General features: G+C 38.5%; 1 protein-coding gene across 5 annotated transcripts in view; it reads right to left on the minus strand.

The window, feature by feature from the left end:
- Positions 1-21,436, minus strand: part of sdk2b (sidekick cell adhesion molecule 2b) — a 233,371-nt gene that overhangs the window by 43,089 nt on the left and 168,846 nt on the right. For all 5 annotated transcript variants that reach the window (XM_088439406.1, XM_088439404.1, XM_088439405.1 and 2 more), the window contains exons 3-4: positions 13,202-13,308; positions 11,448-11,595 (exon numbers count right to left, since the gene is read on the minus strand). In XM_088439406.1, coding sequence (XP_088295532.1) covers positions 11,448-11,595; positions 13,202-13,308 — 255 coding nt within the window. The remainder of the gene's footprint in view (positions 1-11,447; positions 11,596-13,201; positions 13,309-21,436) is intronic.

A 21,436-nucleotide genomic window follows, 5' to 3' on the forward strand; every position in this document is an offset into this window, starting at 1 on the left:
CGCATTTTTCCGCCATCTTCTTGGTGGATGGCACTCAAAAACATTAAGCATTCTAATCTGACATTCAAACATACTCAACCGAAAGCTGCAAATGTTAAAAGCGCTGAAAAATCGGTTGAATTCATTCTTGATTTGACTTTTTCACCCATCTTCTGGTGTGGGGACATCCTTTTAATAACGCCCCCAAATTAAATAGTTAGGTTTATTATTTTAATAATTAATTCATCATTTATCCCATTTTCAAGACTTTTTTTTTTGTCATATGCATAGCAAGACTACACAATGAAATTCTTATTCTCATCACTTCCCCGAGCAAACACCATTCCACAATTGAGCAAATAATAAAGTAGGCAATAAAAAAAAAAAAAAAAGCAATAAAGGTAGCAATGATGAACCATTAATAAATAAATAGACTTACTTTCTGAGCATATTATGGAGTAGATAGAGTGGAAGAAACTGTATACATATGAGGATGATATTATGTAGTGCATAATATATTTAGCAGCTTTCCTGCCCTATGCAGGATTTGTAAGGTGCAAGTGTGCGTGCGGTAAAGTGACCACAATGAGAATATTTCCCGTTGAGAAGATGAAAGGATTTGGACTTCTCTAAATGATCAATCGATTCTCAAAATTGCTCATCGATTAGAGGTCAATCCGTTGTCACACCTGCATTGCTAAATATTCGAATTTTCACGAAACATAATTGAAAATCAAGAATCTTCAATCGTTTGTCTGGTAGTGTTGACGCCTGTATGTCTGTTTATCTTAATTCAGGGCTGCTATTTGTAGCACCAAAAGTCGTCATCAACAGGAACAAAACATGACAGCTTGTTCTTCACGAGCGCTGCAATTATCGCGGCTTGTTGCATAGCCGTGCGAAAATCTACGTCTCCCTCCTTACTCCCCCCAACTTTCACTCGCGCCTCCCGTTTAATCACCGTCTTGTCATCAGGATTTCCACAGGGGGATGGGGCATGCTGCTTGTTACTATTAGCATTAGACACTTCCAATATGTGGACATGAACTCTTGACCTGTAGTACTTGTAAAATTACGACTTTGATAGAAACACTCCCGACAAAGCGTAGTTTGAAAATACCATTCGTATACGCACAGTGAAAAGGAACTTATTGGCATTTAACTGTTTCAGGATCAGTATAAGAAATATTTTAAAAGAAGAAGCGCGTATGATGAGTATGTCATCATTATAAACCATAAAATGATCGACTATCACCCATTTATGAGACCTGTGTTTTGTTTGCTCAAAGGAAAAAAAAAAAACACACGCTACAAAGACTCCTTAACTTCTGTAAACAACCCACTCTAAACTGAACTCCTTGACATTGAAAAAGAGCTAAACAAACAAAAGTAAATTTGTGTAATGAGAGTTGCAGATAGGCAAGCAGCTATATATATATATATATATATATATATATATATATATATATATATATATATATATATATATATATATATATATATATATATATACATATGTTCCTATGCTAGCATTGACACTTTGACAATGGTGAGGTTATCAGTTAAGAATCACTGACCTCCTATCTGGGGACTTTCCTAAAAGGGGGGCTGGAAGGGGTCTCTGAGGTACCCGTTTATGATCCACTGTAAATATTTAATGCCGGCTTGCTGGCTCGGTGGCGGCGGCGACATAACGGACACGTCTATGAATTATGTATTTCTTTAGTAGAAAGGAAGTGTCCGGAGCGAGTCCCAGGTGACTCCTGAGGACCTTTGGAAAACGAGGCGACTCAATTTGGGACTTGACTTCTTTACCTGGCAGTTAAGGACAGTGATGGGACAGGTTCCACCAGAGACCACTTAAAAGTCCTGCTCGAGGACGTCTTTGATATACAGTAACGACTTCTAACTGAACTGTTCTTAAAGACAATATATATATTTATATTTTTTTTTCCGTCTTTTTCAGGCGCTGGTCCACTTCTTTCTCACACTAATACTCATACTAATTATTTTTTCTGTTTTGGTACTTACACTTAAAGTTAATACCATGTATGTGATTTTACAGTTACGCTGCAATTGAAACACAAAATAGTAATATAAGTGTAACATGAAAACAAAGCCAGCTAAGGGGTCATCATGTTAAATACAGGGGAAGAGAGCGCAATTAGCGATCGTGTCCACTGGATGGCCTTACCTACAACTATAGAAGACAGTTTCATTGTCTTGTGTCTAGGTTTGTCTAAATTTCATCTCATTTCATTTCACATAAACTAAAAGTCAAATAAAACATTGCTGAGGTTAAATTTACAAAGAACATCTTCAATTAGGGAATTAAAAAAAACTTCTATCTTGCGTTTCCTGGCCAAGAGCAAATCAGAGAAAGAATGCACAATTTGATCTGCATTTATTGGTCACTTTTTCTTTACAGCATCCCGAGTACTCTTATCAGCAAGAAACCTGTTCCATATGACCCCAAAACTATCAAAAGGGAGTGCATCTTGACAGTTATGGAGAACACAAGTTTTTGACTTGAAATTAAACAACTCCAACTAAAACTTAGTGAAGCTGATTACATGTGACGGAGCTAATGCTTTGTTTCTCGCTTCTGGCACAGCTGGCGCTTGCACCAAGAAAAAAGGGAAGGAAAAAAAAAAAAGCAGCTGAATCGGCCAAGTTGCTTCACGAGCAGCAGTCCAGCGTGCCAAGGCGAGCGAGGCTCTCCAGCGGAATGCCGCTCCTTTGGGGCAGAAATGATGACGCAAACGGAATGGTTTGGAATATAAAGAAAAGCCGTTGAAAATGTGAAGGATGAGTAGTAAACCCAGACGACGCATCTAATTGAATTTGTTTTTTGGCAGAACTTTGCTCTTTTAAAGGCCACATCGGAGGGATGGAAGCCTCCGTAACTGCAGGGGGCAGCAGTGGTTTATGGTTAGATTAGCTTTAGTTAAAATGCAATTTGTTAATATGATATGACGGATTTCAATATTATTAATTAGACTACTACTAAAAAGAAATTTCAATCAAATTACCGATACCATGCACTCCAATTTTGACGCCGCTCAATCCCATTATGATGTAATTCCGATGAATCACTTTGATTACAATGATTCTTAAAACAGGATGTTTAAAAATAATCTTATCTCAAGACAAAACATACAGTACTAGAATATTTGGAAACATTCTCTAATAGAGTGGTTCTCAAATTTCTTTCTTCAGGTGTCAGAAAATCTTGATATTCTATTTTGTGACAGGTATAGCACCTTTTTCTTTTCAAATTAAGAGCAAAATAATTAGAACACGAAGCAATGTATTGCTGAATTCTTTCATACGGGTGCACGTTGTTATTATTCGCTCAGTTTAACGACAGGTGGGCAAGAAATTATGCTACATCTTTCATCTTCTTGTGATGCCGAATAAAATGCATCTAGAAATAATACTATAAATGTCGCTCCAAATTTTAATATATCATGCAAGGACGGCATAGCACTCTGGTTAAATTTTCCTTTTTCAATTTAAAAAAATGCTTTGCCTTGTTTGGATTTCACTTGTCTGTCTACAGAAATTCAGTGTTTTATTCATTATATAATTTTTTTACATTGAAATAGAACACTATGGAGCTGAAATTTCACCCAAATGGTGGTAACCTGTCAAATTTCAAAATGGCTCAAACACTTAGTTATCACACTACCAGGAGTGTACCATACCTTGGCTAATATGTTGCGAGAATGCCGTGGAAGAAAATGACCCAAAATGGTCAAAATACTACTCAAAGGTAAAACACACCTTTCGAAAAAAAAAAAAAAAAGGATTTTATTTTCCGTAAATTTTTGAGCTACCTCCAAGGATTGCATATCATTTTAAAACAAATTAAGCGAATTAAGTGCAAACTAGAATATAATTGATCTCATTTTTCATTTTATGAGACATAAGCAGGATTTGCTGAAAACAGCATCACATTTAATTATGATTTAATTCACTCCAATTACAACGCAATTCAATTAAATGAAGAAGTAAGTCACATATATGATTCATTCCAATCAAGATACCAAACGACAACTTTCTAATTACCATGCTAATCCACTCCAATTACGATTGGATTCACTCCAATTACAACGCATTATATGAAGATAAAGTAGAATAACGATTCGCAGGGTGACCTTATCCGTTCGACCAAGTTGTGTGCTATCAAAAACTGAAATGATAACAAACAAAAACGATATTGGAAGAATGCATATCGTGACATCAAAGCGTTCTTTTGTTCTGAATACATTTTTATCCCGTGGTGCTGAGATGAGATAAATGTGGTTTCATCATTTTAATAGGGATTAGAAAGAAATACCCCAAGAAATACAAATTTATATGTAACTACCATTTATACAAAATCGTATTCATAAATTGACACCTGAAACAGATTTATTTAAAAAAAAAATCTGACATTTTTGTACAATAAACCGCAGGGCTCAAATCATGAGAAAAAAGTTGGGGTTCATAGTTTGAAAAATACCATATCCAGCTAACCTTTGAGGCTCATTATTGAACTCAAAATAATACAGACCGGGTTGTAACGCAGAGTATTTAAGTAATCAGCGCCAAAATGGATGTACTGTGTTATAAAATACAAACTTTTCATTCACGCGTCAACCATTTGACCTCACAGGTTTATCTGCAGCTTGATTTTCTTCTTTATCACCAAGATTGCTTTCGGTTCAGGCGCAACAAAAGCGAACGCGGAGTCACAAATCAAAGTTCGCGGGCCTCGCTATGAGAATTTCCACAAAATCGCATTCATTCCTCCGCCTCCTCTTCCCCTTCAGTCACGGAGCGGTTTCACCGCTAATCTCCCGAGCACCTCGCACTTTTACTTTCTTTCTTCCTCGCGGCTGCCGCGCGCCTTCGGGTGGGCGCGCGAGCCACTTGAACCCCCCGATCGACTGACCCTCGCTCAGTGCCGCGGGGAGGTCGTCGGATGACCGCCGCCATTTGTCGGCCGGTAATGGAGGCAGGAGGATGGAGGAGTGAGGTTGCGACCCCGGCGGCTGACGAAGGAAGGAAACGCCAAAAAAAAAAAAAAGGCAAAATATGCACATGAGTTTTTCTTCCTCCACGCCAACATTCACCACGATCGTGCTTTAATCGGAGCCGACGGCACGATATTGTGGATGGAGTGAATTGTATTGTGCTAAATCAGTGTTTCTCAACTATATTTTGCCAGGACCCACCAGAAAAGATTTAACTTTTCATGCAACCCCCCCCCACAGTCGATGCACTGAATATAAATAATATTATTATTGACGAAAATTGTTTAAGTATACCTACACATGTATTCTTTTCAACATTATTAACAGAAAAACGCAATATAAATCAACTTTCAACAACTGTTAATTATTTTTATCATGTTTATACGGGTTATAGCTTAGTCTAAAACGAAAAAAAAAAGAAGAAAGTGCACCAAAGTGCCTGAAACTAAAAGAAAATGATGACAATTATTACTTTATTGCAATTACATTCCACATGACAAAAACAAAGGGGGGGGGCCTGCCCCACTATTTGAGAAGCACTGGACTAAATGGTTGGACTGCGTTGTAATGGGCAAAAGCAAATCCTAATTGGAAGAAATCTCATTTTATTTTGATTGGAAAAACATTTGATGTTATTATATTCTTTATTCTCTTTTTTTGTGCACTTGAATCGGATTGTCATCAAAATGAATTTGATCTAGTTTTGCACTAGTTTATTGGTTGTAGTGGCACCATTTTTTTTTTTTTTCTGGGACCTTTTCATCCTGCCCACCTCCACCCTTTATTTTTCATTCTTTTTAATTAGCCTTATGGGCAGGGTCAACATTTTATTATTTTTATTGCTTACTGTAAGCCATGTGCCATCAAATAATGAACGGCAGACCGCAAACGGCCCCCGCGCCGCAGGTTGGACACCTCTGCTTTGAATCGAAATGACGAAAATAGGATTGCTTTGTCGACGTGCTGGTTGGGTGTCCGGTTACATTGCGACAACAATTCCGGAGTAGCCATGGGAACCAGCGTTAATAGACCGAGTGGTGGTTTTCATCTTTTACTTTTGACCAGCAGGTTGCCCGTTGATTTTTGATCAAAAGAATGGTCCCGGCTATTTACTGGAATACTTTTGACTAATGGCCAATCCATAGCCGAGTGACGGGAGCCGAGGAGGGCCATTAATTGATCAGACGCCGCGGCAGGTTCAGTCAAAGGTCCCCGTTGGACTTGGTGGTCTATTTTTATGAGGTGCGAGTGGGTGGTAAAACGGGGGGAAAAAAAATCCATGCCGGCCTGTTTATAAGTCAGTTATGGACTACGTTTTCCTGCAAAAAAATCCAACAATTCTGCGCAAACGCGCTCGCCGAAAGAGCTTCTTATTATACAGTACATTAAGCCGCTCCCAAATTACACAACAAATCAGGCAGAGTGAATGCAAAGGGCCCCGCCAAAGTCGCCGGGCTCAAAGAAGAGCGATGGCGTTTACTGGCAAATGCCTTATTTTCTCCCTCGTGTTGCGCTGTACATCAAAATAAAGACGGCGAGGCCGGCTAGAAGCCCTTCCTTGACCTCGTTTGTAAGGCGGCGCCACCGTCAATCAAGTCAGTGAGGTATTACTAGAACCTCCGCGGAAGGAAAATACGAGCGCGGCGGAAGACCTCGTCTGTCACAGGTGGAGTAGTTACACTCAAACAGTGAGGAAAATGGCTGCCAGCTTGCATGATCCTGCTGGCACATTGTGCACAAATGTAGCCCGGTATGAGGTTACGTGCGTCCGAGATCCTGAAGAGTGGGATTTACGACTTACACGACAATATTCTGGCTTAAAAGGAACCAAATTTATCCTGTGAATTTAATTAACCAATGGGCAGTATTTTGAGCGTTTGTTCTGTCATTTTGTTCCGCGTCATTTTTACAGTATTTTAGCTAAGGGATGCCACACTCCTTGTAATTTGACAATTAAATGGTTGTGCAATGTTAAACTTTGAGACATTGTTGCCATCTGGATGAAATTTCAGCTCCCTAGTGCCTCCATATATTTATGTTTAATCTATTCTCCAATGTTTCTTCTCCAAGAAACTAGGTTACAGTTTGTTAAGGTTACAAACTAGGTTACAGTTTGTTAAGGAGTTTCAGTGAAACAGAAGTAGACTTTGCTGCGATCTTGTGGATTTTGCACGCAATAATATACAATTCTTCATTTTTTTTTTTAATTTTTTTTTTTTATTTGTGGAAATGCTACTCCATTGTCCCCGGCGACTAGTGGCTAAAAGCACAATACTTGTGCTTAATATAGTTATATAAAATATATATATTAAATATAGTTATCGCAAAGAACAGTCTTACGATGAAATCGAATCGTGAAATTGAAGTGAACTGTATTGCACCATAATTACTGAATTATTGCAATATATGTGAATCATATCAAAATGGGGTTAAAACTATCCAAAATTGAAGCAAATTGGATTCTGCGGTATTTATAATCAATCGTATCAAAAGTGAACATAATCGGAGCAAAATACTTTGCGAGGTCATGTATCTAATTTTGATCGTAATTGGAATAATCGTATCATGATTGGCGTGAATTGCGGCGCATAATAATTGTAGTGAATAATACACTGTCGAAACGAGTCAATCGTGTTTCATTATAATTGGAGTGAACTGTATCGTCCATTTGATTGGATTGCATCGTAATCGTCGAATCGTGATTGGAGCGCAAAATTGAATTAATGTGTTTAAATCAGTCAGTTGGATTCCGCAGAAATCCGTCGTTTTTTGGAATATTTTCGCTAGCATGTTTAAGACGATTGCGAGAGTTAATATGACTGAAAAACAAGATAGACGCTGTGTATTTAAAAAAACAAAACAAAAATAACAACAAGAATACATTGACGGAACAACAACAGCCCGGGGACAAGCTGTGACGTTTTTCAGCTGCTAAAATGAGACTCAGCCCGCAAACCGCACTTCTTTCATGTCAAAATTTATATAATGATATTTCTTTTCGTACCTTTGGTCTAGCGCGGAGGTGTGATGAAGTGCGACCGAGCAGACCCCCCAGGGAGTCGGAAAATTAAAGTTATGACACCTGACAAGGGAAAGAAGGTGCCGGGTGAAGAGTGTCATTGAAAGAGGAAAGTAGCCTTTATTATTTTACTTTTTTTTGCCTTTATTATTTTACTTTTTTTTGTGTTGGATTTAATTTGATCTTGTTACTGGTTCAGATCAAATGATATGTATCTAGAATGTGTGTTATATTACTTTTAAAGTATTTTTTTACGGTATTAGTAATGTTAGTAAAGTAGCAGCAATATGAATTAATTACATTCAAATGCCACATGATTATTATTATTATTATTACTATGTTTATTATAGTTTTACTTGTATTAAATATGTTTTTTAATTCATGTCTTCAGAGTGAAAAAAAAATATGAAAGTATTAATACCGTAATTTTCATTGATTAATGAAAGCAGATCTGATAAAGACTTATAGATGTGATGACGCATTATCGAATAAATAAACATAATAAAATATACAATATAATATTCAAAAGTAATGCATTCAAGCAGTCAGTCGCCAAAATCAACCTGGGTTTTGGAGTGCCGTGATATCATCAAAGCGTTTGCGTCCGAGCGTCTTTCAAAAGGTTCTGAGCCTCATTGTCATTCCTACCCGGCCAATCATTACTCGGGATGCTGATGAGGATGATGAGGATGATGACGAAGAGCTGATAAGGAGGATTCACTTCAACCCAGGGCAAGGTCATCTCCCACACTTCACAAATGCAGATGTGATTAGACGGCATTGAGGGCGAAAAAAAAAAAAATCTTTAAAAATGAAAATCTTTCGATAAAATACGAAATATCATTTGAAATCATTACAAAACCAAAATATTGTGTTACACATATGAATAAATATTAGAGATGGGATGAGACACAAGTCCCATGAGACAAAGTGACTCAAAAGTGACCAGTAACTGACAACTGTGTCACCATGTGAGTGAGCGTCAAAATGTAGTCATTTTCGTCAATTTACTTGCTGTACTTCACTGTGACATTCTTTTCTTGGAAGAACTTCAAAATAAAAGCATTCCAAATTTGTCACAGTCACTGTGACATTTTTTTCTAGAAAGAACTTCAAAATAAAGGCACTCCAAGGCATTTGTGTCCATATATTGGAGCTGGTATGGTAAGGTTTATTTTGAAGCACGGGCTGACCTATTCACCACGTTTTGCGGCGTGTTTTATCGTCACGCAGCGCAACCTTTAGCCCAAAAAGTCCCCCTAAAAATAAATAAATAAATAAATAAATAAAAGTCTAGTGCTATGCACGTTTTGAGCAACTTTGATCTGGATTATGCATTGATGACAAGATACAATAAAAAAATCTACACAAAGAAAAATGATCAAATGCAAATATTATATCGATAAAAACAAGCCAACTCTCAGTACGCTGCCGTGCAAGCTCGATTGATTGTTTTTATCTGACGTTTCTACTCCTGTTGTCCTTTCCCGTTTCAAGGGAGCAGAGTGGGAAAAATAATCCCATCAGAGGGCGTCCTGGGATCTGGCCAGCAGGTACTGACGGCGCCTCGCCGGAGAAACACCAACCTCCAAATTGGAGGCCAGAATGAAGACAGACAAGGAGGTGGTGGGGGGTAAAAAAAAATAAAAAAATAAACAAGACGCGAGCTGAGATGAAAGTAGCTGGCTCAGGTTCGCTTTCAAAACCCAAGATGAGGAACAAAGAGGGCAATTCCATTCCTCCCCAAGCCAAAGAGGCTTTTTGCTCTTGTGTCGTGGCGGAAAGCGAATGCGGGCGGGGAAATGAACAAAACAAAGTAAAAAGCAGCATGTGAGAGGGCAAACGTTCACGGCTCGGGATTCGGCGTGAGTCAGCGCCAAAGATGAAAGTTCAATTAACGGGCGAAGTTAAAAATTATACAATAAAATCTTTAATAAGCGGTGAAGATTGGCGACCTTTCAGAACCGTTTCGTCGAGCATATTCCTATTACCCAACACGCCGACATCAAAGCGCCGAGTTGAAAAAGTGTATGAACCTTTGGATTTAATAACTAGTCAAACCTCCTTTGGCGGTAATAACATCAAGCAAACCTTTCCTGTATTTGCAGATCGTACTGGCACATAAAAAACAGGAAGCACAGGAAAAAAGTATATGTGCAGTCCTTGGCAGCATAGCAACAGCGCTGAACTTTAACCACCACACAGAAATTTTATTCGGACAAGAAAATCAAGGTTTTTAGAAGCTTCGTTTGACCCTTCCAACTTCATGCAAGCTATTGATTCTCAAATCCTTAACCTGTCTTAGAAGCTTACTGAAACGCTTTTAACCCCTCGGGGTCCGTTTCAACCCGATTTGGGACATTGATCTAGAAACATCTGACAAAAATCAATAAAAAAACACAAAGGCTAAAAATTACTATAGATTGCCAAAACAGCACCACCATGTGTTGATTCTTAATGCTTGCAAATAGAATTTATTTGAAGGTAAAGTTTGACTTGTTTGGTTAAAACTGTAAATTGAGACCCTCCAGAAATACCTGATTTGGTATTCATGCCTCCTGTTATGTTGTGGGTGAAAAAAAGTACTGCCGGCCCCGTAAAAGTAGACATTTCATCGGTAATAAATGAGTAAACTCGTTCTTTCTACTAGCTAGCTAAGTCTATAATTTATTTTAGTCTAGCAGTGAAAGAGTTAATAACCATAACCCTGGTTCAAAACCCCACCCCTGATGCAAATGTGAGTGCTTAACACCCTGATGCTTAACCCTCCTGTTTTGTTTGCTTGCAAGAAACAGCGTTAATGTCCCGGGGTCATTTTGACCCGGGGTGTATTTAGTCACTCAAACGAAATGTGTCAAATCCAAATCCAATATTTTGTTTTAACAAGTGATTTATTTTAATTTCTGATAAGGAGCAATGATATCTATGGGTCAAATTGACCCGGGGGTGTATGTCTCCAAATGTGTCAAAAACACTAACAAAATAACAAAGGCAATACTTAATTCATACCTGTGTTTCATTTGTTTTCCTGGTACAGTAATACTGATCCGGGTCAATTTGACCCGATGTCAGATGTTATTCAATGGTTTCACAACCTATGTCGGTGTCATCTTACTAACCAACAAATCTTGTGAACCCCCCCCATCAGAAAAAAAAAGCAATATTCTTGGGTCATTTTGACCCAGGTTTTGCTTGATTATTCCAAAAAGTTGCAACATTTTCAAAGAGCTAAAATCTCAATGTAAGAAAAATGCATAAATGCATTTTTTCATGAATATGTTGATAGGCCAAGCCGAAGTCTTGTACTGAAAAATACAATCAACATTTAACTTTGAAATGGGTCAGTTTGACCCAAAACATGACAGCAGGGCCAAAAACATTTAAAAAATATGTCGCAGCAAGGCAGAAAGGGAAGACGATTGACTCACATGCGACTGCTGGGCGGGATTTTGCGTCCGTCCCGGTACCACGTGACCTGCGGCTGCGGGAAGCTCCGAATGCGAGGCGCCGGGATGACGGCGCCCTCTCCCTGCGAGACCGACTGGTCGCGCTCGCCCTCCTCGAAGCTTCCCATGACTGCGAGGGTAAATCAAACAAAGACGGGCAGAAACGAAAGGTCAGTCGGCGTTAGGCTCCCCCTCATCCCCCCGCGTAGCTCAGCTTTGATGGACGGCGCCGTGCTGTTGCCATGGTTACCGCTACTCTGCGATGCCGGATTCAGGTGCGTTCGCGACAGACCGTCATCCGTCTCCATCGCATGTCAAATGAGCGCATTCGTCAAAGTCACAGTGATTGTTATTTCAAACCATGGCTTAAAACCCGAGTAAAAACCTGGAATTTAGATGAGATCCATTCTTTTCTACATTAAAATGTTTTCTTTTCTATGCCATTTAAAAAAAAAAAAACTATTTTAAACAAACTAAAACATTAACTCCTGCTTGAGATACCAATTTGACCTTCTAAACATTACCTGAAAATATACTTTGAACGCATAAATTGACTTAAAACCCTAATTTGAAATAGTCCCTCAGTTGCAAACCCGAACCCCTTATTTAAGACACTAATGACATAAAATACTGAAAGTGACATTTTTACCAACACTTACCTTAATTCTATAAACTCAAAAACCCAAATGCCAAATTTGAAGCAACCCAACTCCCAATTCAATTTGAAAACTAACCTTAACTTGTAACCAAAAGTTTAAATCCTAAACAATGTCTTGAAAAACCGAATTTAAAAGGCTAGCTTTAACCCTTACCGTGGCTTCAAACTCTACTTTGAACTCCAACATTAATTTGAAACCGTAACATTACTAATCAAATCAAATTTTATTTGTATAGCCCTAAAGTCTCAATAGGGCTTCACAGATAAAAGAGGTCATATCGAGAGTACTTTGGAAAAAAGAAGTCGTACAGAGACATCTTTTCGGTGTAAGGTACACAACAGCATCCCCTGTCAAAGCTCCCAGAAGGTGAAGGAAAAACTCAAAAACCCCAATTTGGGGAAAATCAGAAACCTTCAGAAGGGATCACAGGTGGGAGGAGCCCCCTTCTAGGCCCAAAGGTTAAATTTGATGCTTCATGTACCAAATATAGACAAATAGATACACAATACAGACAAATACAGGTACACAATATAGATTACAGAAAACATATGGAGCTATATGGTACTAATAACTTTCAAATCACATATTTCACCCTGGCTTGGAGAGCAATCAAAAACGCTAACCCTCGAAGCTTTGTGAATGTCTTAAAAAATCCATTTTCAGTCCGATCGGCCAAACAAAAATTATATGTAAACAAGCGGGATGAAGACAGGTTCCAGCGGTGCATGCTGGGAACGCGGGAAAACAGCAAACACGCGTTGCGTTCTCTAACATCTCACTAACGAGATGAGGGAGCTAAATTCACAAGCCCGTTTGAGCCAGGGGGAGACGACAGATGCTGCGGAGGCGGTACTACACAATGACACAAACAACAAAAACAACAATATCAGACGAGTAATAATCATAATCATCATAATAATAACGAGTGGAACAGCTGTCCAGCAGGTAAATCTTTCAGCGACACAACATCTGCCCACCCGCTTGCTTCTTAATGCACTGCCAATCAAATACCGTGCGTGTGTTTGCGCGCACATACACCCGCGCAAACACACAAAAAATTCACGCCATGATACTTACAAGCCACCTGGACTTCAGTGCGACGCTGCAGCAGCGCTCCCACGCGATTCCGGACGATGCAGCGGTAAAAGCCGGCATGGGAGCGATCCAGCGATGGGATCAGATACCTGGCAGAAACACAATTGCAGAATGTATTTGTTATTAACAACAAAATATAGCAAACGATTAACAAAAAAAAAAAAAGCGTATTATTATGTTAGCTAGCATGACAATGCAGACATTTATTTGTGAATATCGTACATTATTTAGGTAGCTAACAAGGTTACATAAAAACTCTAGTTTACAACTGCTTAACCACATTAGTTAGCACAATTACACAAAATATGCAAAAACAAACCTACTTAATAAGTTTAGCATATTAGCAAATTAGCATAACAAAAACAATTTGGTCAGACATTAGTGAGTTAGCATGAGTACATATAAACTCTAATTTTTCTAATTAGTCAGCACAATTACACAAAAAATACCACCTCCCCACTTCCTAAATTTATCACATTAGCAAATTAGCATAACAAAAACAATTTTGGCATGTGGTAGTGAGTTATTTAGCAAGCATGTTTACGCAAAAGTTAGCAATATAGTTAGCATAATAAAGTAGTATAGTGAGTTAATATAGGTACACAAAAAGTCTAGTTTCTAAGCGCTTTTGCACATTAGCACAATTACACACAAAAATATACATTTAAAGTTAGCAATATAGTTAGCGTAATATAGTAGTATAGTGAGAAAGTATAGATACACAAAAAGTCTAGTTTCTTAGCGCTTTTGCAGATTAGCCAGCACAATTACACAAAAGTTACACAAAAAATTACTGTTTCAGTTTGCCACAATAGCATTTTAGTTAGAATAACAGAAACAATTTGGTAAGATGTTACCGTTTGTATAGTTACAAAAAAAACTCAGCTAGTTTGTTAGCACTTTAGTCAGCACAATCATGTAAAAAAACAAAAACAAAAAAAACTTGAACTTTTAAGTTTATTACATCAGTTAGCAAAACAACAAAAACCCCGAACATTTTGTGCGTATGTCAGTTAGTTAGTTAGCACGGTTACACAAAAAACTAGCTAGTTTGAAAGTTATTTAGCACGGTAGTCAGCACTATACAGTCCTACAAAAAACTTCAGTTTTAAAGTATCACTTTGCATTATTTTAATAACACATTAGTATGTTAGCATTAGCCAAAACAGGAGTTAATAGAACATTACTTAGCAAGACTACACAATAAATACACTTTGTTGACACGTAAAAACATAACCATTGATCCGCACATGAACAAGCTCGCTCGCATGACAACACGCCACTTTTACAAAGTTTCATCTAATAACCGCTTTGAAAAACGACTTGAGTATGTATACACACACGGACGCACACACACTTAAGACCATCTAATGGATGAGCAAGGGCGCAGAGGACAGCAGAGCTTAGCTGCTGCTGTTTACTCCAATGATAATGATTCTCTGGAGGGTACCACAGTGAACCCCCCCAAGACACACACATACACAGAAAACACACCGCTATTTTAAAATGTCATTTATGCAAATACGCGCAGAAACGTCGAAGAGTACAGTGGTTGACCTTGGCCGCGGATGCAGCGCAACAACCACCCTTTCACGCACATTAACGCCGGTAATCAATGATGTCTTTGGCTCTCTTACAAGTCTAATACACCCAAATGCGCCGCCGCCGGGAGAGGAGCTCAGCCGAGTAGAGGTTGCAGAATTTCTCTCATTTAAGCCGTTAATTGGAGGGAGGCAAGCGTCAAAACCTTGTAAATTGTTAATGGAGTGTTGCTCGGGTCGGATAAAAGCGCACTGGTATGGAGGTCACGCAAACAGTCCGCAACCGAATTATCAGCAAGTGAGTCTTCGTACGCGTTTTAATTGGGAATCAGTCTAGCGCGACGCGTTTTGGGGAAAGAAAAAAAAACAAAAAAAACAAAGTTGTTGTGGGAGGTGAAAGAGTTGCCACCACGCACTGTGCTTGCCTTCTTCCCACCTTCAAGCGTGGTGTTGAAGATGGCGGGGTGTCTGCGAGATGAAGGAATGGGTGCAATCCGGATTGTTTTTGCATTTGAAAAGCAATTAAAAGTTAGCCGACAGGCAAGAAAGTTTGGGGAGCAGATGGGACACATGTGACGGGCAGAAGAATTGAGAAACGTTCCACTTGGAAGAAAAAGACAAGAATCGGCCATTTTAGAGTAAATTTTGTCAATTTGGATGAGGCCCTGAAGCCATTTTCACTCTAAATAAATTCAACATTTATCATGTGAAACATACGAGTGAAAGAAGTGTAGACATAGATTATAAGCTGCATTTTTTTTTTTTTTACTAGTCCAAATAAAAACTTAAGGTGCTACAAGTAACGATTATTTTATCACTGATCATTTTGCCGATCAATTGATGAATTGGATTTATAATGTTTTGATTTGCTATCCCCTTATTTCCGAAAAGAACATCCTTTCAAAATGGTTGTGCAAAAAAGCTTTGGATTCAGTCAATGAAATGTTCCACTTAGGAGGAAACAGACAGGAATCTGAAATGTTTGGGTAAATTTTGTAGGAGTCCCTGAAGATATTTCCACTACAAATATAATAAATATTTATGTTGATAAATGTACAAGTAGCCCCCACATTATTTTTTAAAAGTATAAATTTGGAGTGAGCTATTTGAGAAAAAAGTTGTTTTTGTAATGGTCACTTTTCGGCCATTTTCTTGTGGTGCTAAAACTCAGGATTAGTTTAATGACTAAATTTTGCTGATTGATCAATGAATTGGATTTATGCTTTTTATTTTCCTTCCCTTTATCCAAGAATAGGACATCCTTTCAAAACGGTTGTGCAGAAAACAAACTAATTTGGATTAAGTCAATGAAAATCTCAAGACAAGAATCTGACATTTTTGGGCAAATTTTGTCCTTTTTTATGAGCCCCTGGAGCCATGTTTACTATAAATTAATTGAAAACTTATGTTGTGAAACAGTAGTCCCCAAATTATTTTGACAACCAATAAATTCGTGATTAACTGAGAAATAGCAATTTTTTTTGGCCATTTCTTATTGTCCTTCAAAGACTAGCTTGTAGGGTTATAACTGATCATTTTAGCGATTAATCGATGAATCGGATTTCAAAAGTTTTTTCATCAATAGGAAATTCTTTCACAATGTGCAGAAAAAAATATCTGGATTCAAGTTCATAACATGTTGGACAACAGGCAAATATGTTGATCATTGTTTCGATGATGTCAATCATGACAGAGAATTGCGACGTGTGGTGTATTTTGAGTCTTAATGTTACTCGTAGTTTGTCACGCAATGCATGATGGGTAGTGTTGTACCGCCTTTTATTACGACTCTATGCTATAGTCCAGAGTATCATTGTTATATTAAGTAACAAAGAAGAGTGAAAGATATAACACAAAACTTCCTAATTGTGAACAAAAAACAAACGATTAATCGATTATAAAAACAATCAATTAATGATCGCTCTGTTGTTGATTAATCGTTGCACCTCTGGTCTAGATCAAACGCCGATTATCCAAATGGTTAATGCTGATATTTTCTTAATTGGATGGAGCATGTCAAAATTTGATGAAAACTTTTATAAATCAACATTTTCGGCCTGTCAATCGCAAGTAGAAAACTCTCAAGACGTGACACAAAGCCAGATGAAGAGGCCCCGCCTCCTTTTTACATTAAATTTTTGGCTAAGCACACATGTAAGCTGATTTGAATTTAACCTGGCTAAGACCGAGCGCCACTTCCTCCCTTCAGGGTGACTTCAGAAACTCTCACTCGCTCCCCTCATAATGAATACAATTAACCTTTGGCGAGCGGCGGCAGGTGGCGGGAACGGCGGGAGGGAAGGCGGGAGGCGGAGGGGAAGGGCAGGTGATAGGGTCCAGTCAGTGGGAGATGACGGAGCGAGACAGAGATTGATCGATGTTCCGGAGCTCGGCACATTCTCCGCCACATCCTCGCTAATTGGTCCCCACTCAGGAGCTGAGATGAGCGGATGTGTGAAGGAGGACGGCGAAGGTGTAGAAGTGATGAAAAGATGATGGCTGGAGGACGGAAGTCGAAAATTTTGGCCATGCTGATTAGTAAGCTGCGATTGCATTGTGGTCGTTTCTTGGGGCTTATTTTATTATCTTATATAGAGAAACTATCAGAGAGGGAAATTTTACATTTATTTAATTGTTGGTCTGTCATTTACAGTTCCGTGGTCGTCGTCTTGGAAATTCACCTAAAGTGTCATCGTCGGGGCATCAGCCGATTATTAACGACACCTCTGTCATCACACCTGGACATAATGTTCAGTTTTATTCTATATTTCCACTTAAAAACAGTATTTTTTTTTTTTTTTAGATAATAGTGTGAAAAATAACCAATACTGCTGCACTGACTTGGACAATACTTCTTGGTGGGTCCCCGTGGCCCTGGACCTCCCCACCAACCTGCATTTTTGCCAAGTGGTCCCCTTCTACTTGTCCATAGATATATATTTTTACCGTATTTTTCGGACTTTTACCGTATTTTCCGGACTGTATTGCATCTCAATAGCATCTTTCCCTTTGTTTGATAGTTTTGTTTGATATTTTACTGAACATAACACATTCTACATGAGTCATATACAACCATAAATACATAAATAAAATCACATATAAAATTTACAAACATTTACTCAAAACTTTGTACATTCTCTTATTAAATTTAGACATATGTATCTTTTTTTATAAAATCTTGTTTTAACTCTTTTTGAAAACAACCATTGATTCACATCCTTTCAGTTCAATTTGATAGTAAATTAATTGACACCTCGAACAGATACACACGTTTGCTTGCTGGTGGTTGGATAAAAAACAAACAAAAAAACCCACAGATAAATTGCACTGGACTATAAGCCGCAGGGCTCAAATCATGAGAAAAAAGTCACGGCTCATAGTCGGAAAAATACCGTATGTGTTCTCTAAATATCTATAAGGATGGATGGATTTAAAAACAACAACAAATACCTGTGTAAACACACCTTATTCGGAAACATTTTTTTCCGGTGCGGTCACATTGATTGTGTTGTTATTTTGGCTTGTTAAATGAGATGAGTGGTGGCCTCACTATACGAAGGGCAAGGGGCGGCCGGCAACATCCAATTAGTGGCGGCAAAAACTTGCCTTACTCACATGTTTGTGCGCTTGAATCACCGGGTTACGGGGGTGGTATCGCAAGGGGTGGGGGCTTTGGCCAGGCGACCTTAATAGATTGCCTTCTAACCAACTAACAGCATCCCATTTGCCACAACATACGCATTTTATATCACAAGGCATCTGCTCGCTTTTTTCCTTCGCATTTTGCTCAAAGATTTCGTATTGCAGAGCCAAAATATCAAACATCAATAGTTATCTATTTGGTGGTGATCAGAAGCACGAAGACAAAACGCGGCGTCAACAAATGCAAATTATGGCTGTGCAAACTGCTCGCCTTTTCATGTCTTTCCACATCATCATTTGGGAGACATATTTTCAGATAATTCAACGGCATTGTTACTGTGCCTGTTTTTGAATACATGCCTGGCACAACAGCTTCATTCCCTCCACGCTGCTTTGGAGATAAGGCGCGATAATCAATGGTGAGATACCACTCATCAGAAGGGTGTTTAAACGTTTTTATTTACGGGCCTCATAAAACGCATGGACCACTTTAGAATATTCATAGGCAGCCTAGCAACAAATGGCCCGCAAACTAGTAGTTGAGGAACCCTGTTCTACACCGGTGGTTTTCAAATGGGAGAAGAGTGGGAGAAAGGTGAGTTCTTAACAGGTTTTCTGCTTGCATCAGCAAATTAAATTCAATGCTTTTGGTGCTATGATACAAACAGTATTTTTTTTCTTTTCCAAGTGAGAGCAAATTAATTGAAACGTCAATTTATGGATAAATTGTGTTACAGTGACTCCTTGGCAAAACTATGTTAGTGACACGATATTCTGGCGAACAAGTTGGAAATCAAACATGAATTTCTACACTATCTTTGGAAGTTGAAGAAAAAAAATAGGCTTAGAGATAAAACTACAAATGTTCATAAATCTAATAATTAAGAAATGGATGTCGCATCGTTTGGTTTTAAGTCTTCTTTTCACTGGTTACGGGATACTTAGCTGAAAATATGTTTCTTGTCTGCCTCGCATACTGAGGATGTGTATTAGCCTTACTGAGTGGAGTTTGCATGTTCTCCCCGTGCCTGAGTGGGGTTTTCTCCGGGTACTCCAGTTTCCTTTCACATTCCCCAAAACATGCATGGTAGGTGTATCGGACTCCCTAAATTGCCCTTGGGTATGTTTGGGATTGCGAATGGTTGTTCGTCTCTGTGTGCTGGCTGGCCACCAGTTCAGGGTGTGCCCCGCCCAACCTACAATTGGTGGGCTAATTACTGACTATAGCATCAGCATTAGCTTTTCTGATGTTCGGTGCGTCAAGAGTTTGATTCGGTTTATTTTATGACTGTTTGTGAAGGACAGTTGTATACAGGAAAGAAAAAAATAGATCAAATAAAAATGTGTATGGATGAATGAAATTCTGATTGTCTTAAGCACAAAAATGGCTGCAACCCAAGGTGGAAATTGGACCATCTTGAGCCCAATGTTGGAAATAAATTGGGAAGAAAGACCTAATAGCCGTTACGCTCCGAGCTATCTCCTTCCGCTAGCCGTGTAATTGCATGGATATATTATATTTGCGCTTACTGTAATTTGCTCAGAGCAGCCATGAAATTACAACATCTGCAAAATATTCGCAACGGATGGCAGGTGAGTTTGTGTGATGGCTTTTCGGTGATGTGTCGGGGACCAATCTATCGCCGCGCGGTTTGATTTATTCGGCGCCGATCAATCAAAGAGCGAGCGACGCTCTATTACGACCATGGTCAAAGTGTCAGTCGCATTGTCACGCTTGTTCCGGCTCGATTGGCAGTGGGGAAAAAACGTGAAGATTTCCCTTATTGTTGCGATTGTACTGCCGGCCAAAACTAATTTACACGTTTCAAAAAGTAGACGGCGGCGCTAGGGAGGGACGTCATCTCGATGAAAAGTCAAGTCTGAGGAGCTGTCACATCTTCAATGTCACGCAATTTAATTTTGCCGCCGCATTGATTGGATTCAACGACATTTTGCAACCTGACACAGACTTTCTCGCTGTGCTACATGTGTTTGGATAATAATGAGAAGGAAAATGTGGCTCATATCTGAGGCTATTTTTAAAGCTTCAAGTAGTAAGTGGATGTTTGGGGTCTCGAGGAAAAATTATGGTTTGCAGAAGTATGGCAGATGCCACCTTTTGTACATTTTTTATGAGAAGCTGCACAGGGTCCCACGTATTTGTGTGCTTAGTAGCAATTTCAAGTAGCAGAAGTATATTTGTAATCAGGAAGGGATGGATTATCGGCCGGGTATCAGCTCCTTTTAATAAATAATAAATCAATTTAAAACTCCAGGTAACCACTATATCCATCCATCCATCTATCTATCTATACATATATACCGTATTTTCCGCACTATAAGGCACACCTAAAAGACTTATTTTTTTAAAAAAAGCTAATGGTGCGCCTTATAATCGGGTGCGCCTTATATATGGATCAATATTCATACATACTTTCGAGTATGTTTAAATACATTTGTAATATTTTTACTGTATTTTCCGCACTATAAGGCGCACCTAAAAGCCTTAATTTTTTTTTTTAAAAAGCTGATGGTGAGCCTTATAATCACGTCCGCCTTATATATGGATCAATATTGAGATTGGGATCCATAGATGGTTAATGAAGTGATATGGTAAAACATTGAGTTATTATGCTATTGAGAGTTTAGAATTATTATTTGAGTTATGATTGTTATTACTTTGAGTATTACTATGTTGTGATTGAAAAAGTTTGAAAATATGTCATTAACTGAGGGTGCGCCTTATAATCCGGTGCGTCTTATAGTGCGGAAAATACGGTATATGTATTCACTAGAATAATCAGGTAATTAAAATGGGAGACGGAAAATAAATAAAACATTTAATAACAAAAATAAAAATAGTTTGAAACAAACTACCACATACTATCTTAATCTGATATTATGACTTGCAGCTTTTAGTTCGATGCGGCTTATCCGTGCAAAAAAAATTGTTTTTGGTCATTTTTTTCTGTTGCGGTTTATACAACAGTGTGGTTTAAGGTCATAAAAATACGGAATATATTTAATATTTTAA

Source organism: Hippichthys cyanospilos, chromosome 17 (assembly GCF_059441005.1).
Source record: "Hippichthys cyanospilos isolate Australia breed blue-spotted pipefish chromosome 17, RoL_Hcya_1.0, whole genome shotgun sequence".
Taxonomy (NCBI): domain Eukaryota; kingdom Metazoa; phylum Chordata; class Actinopteri; order Syngnathiformes; family Syngnathidae; genus Hippichthys; species Hippichthys cyanospilos.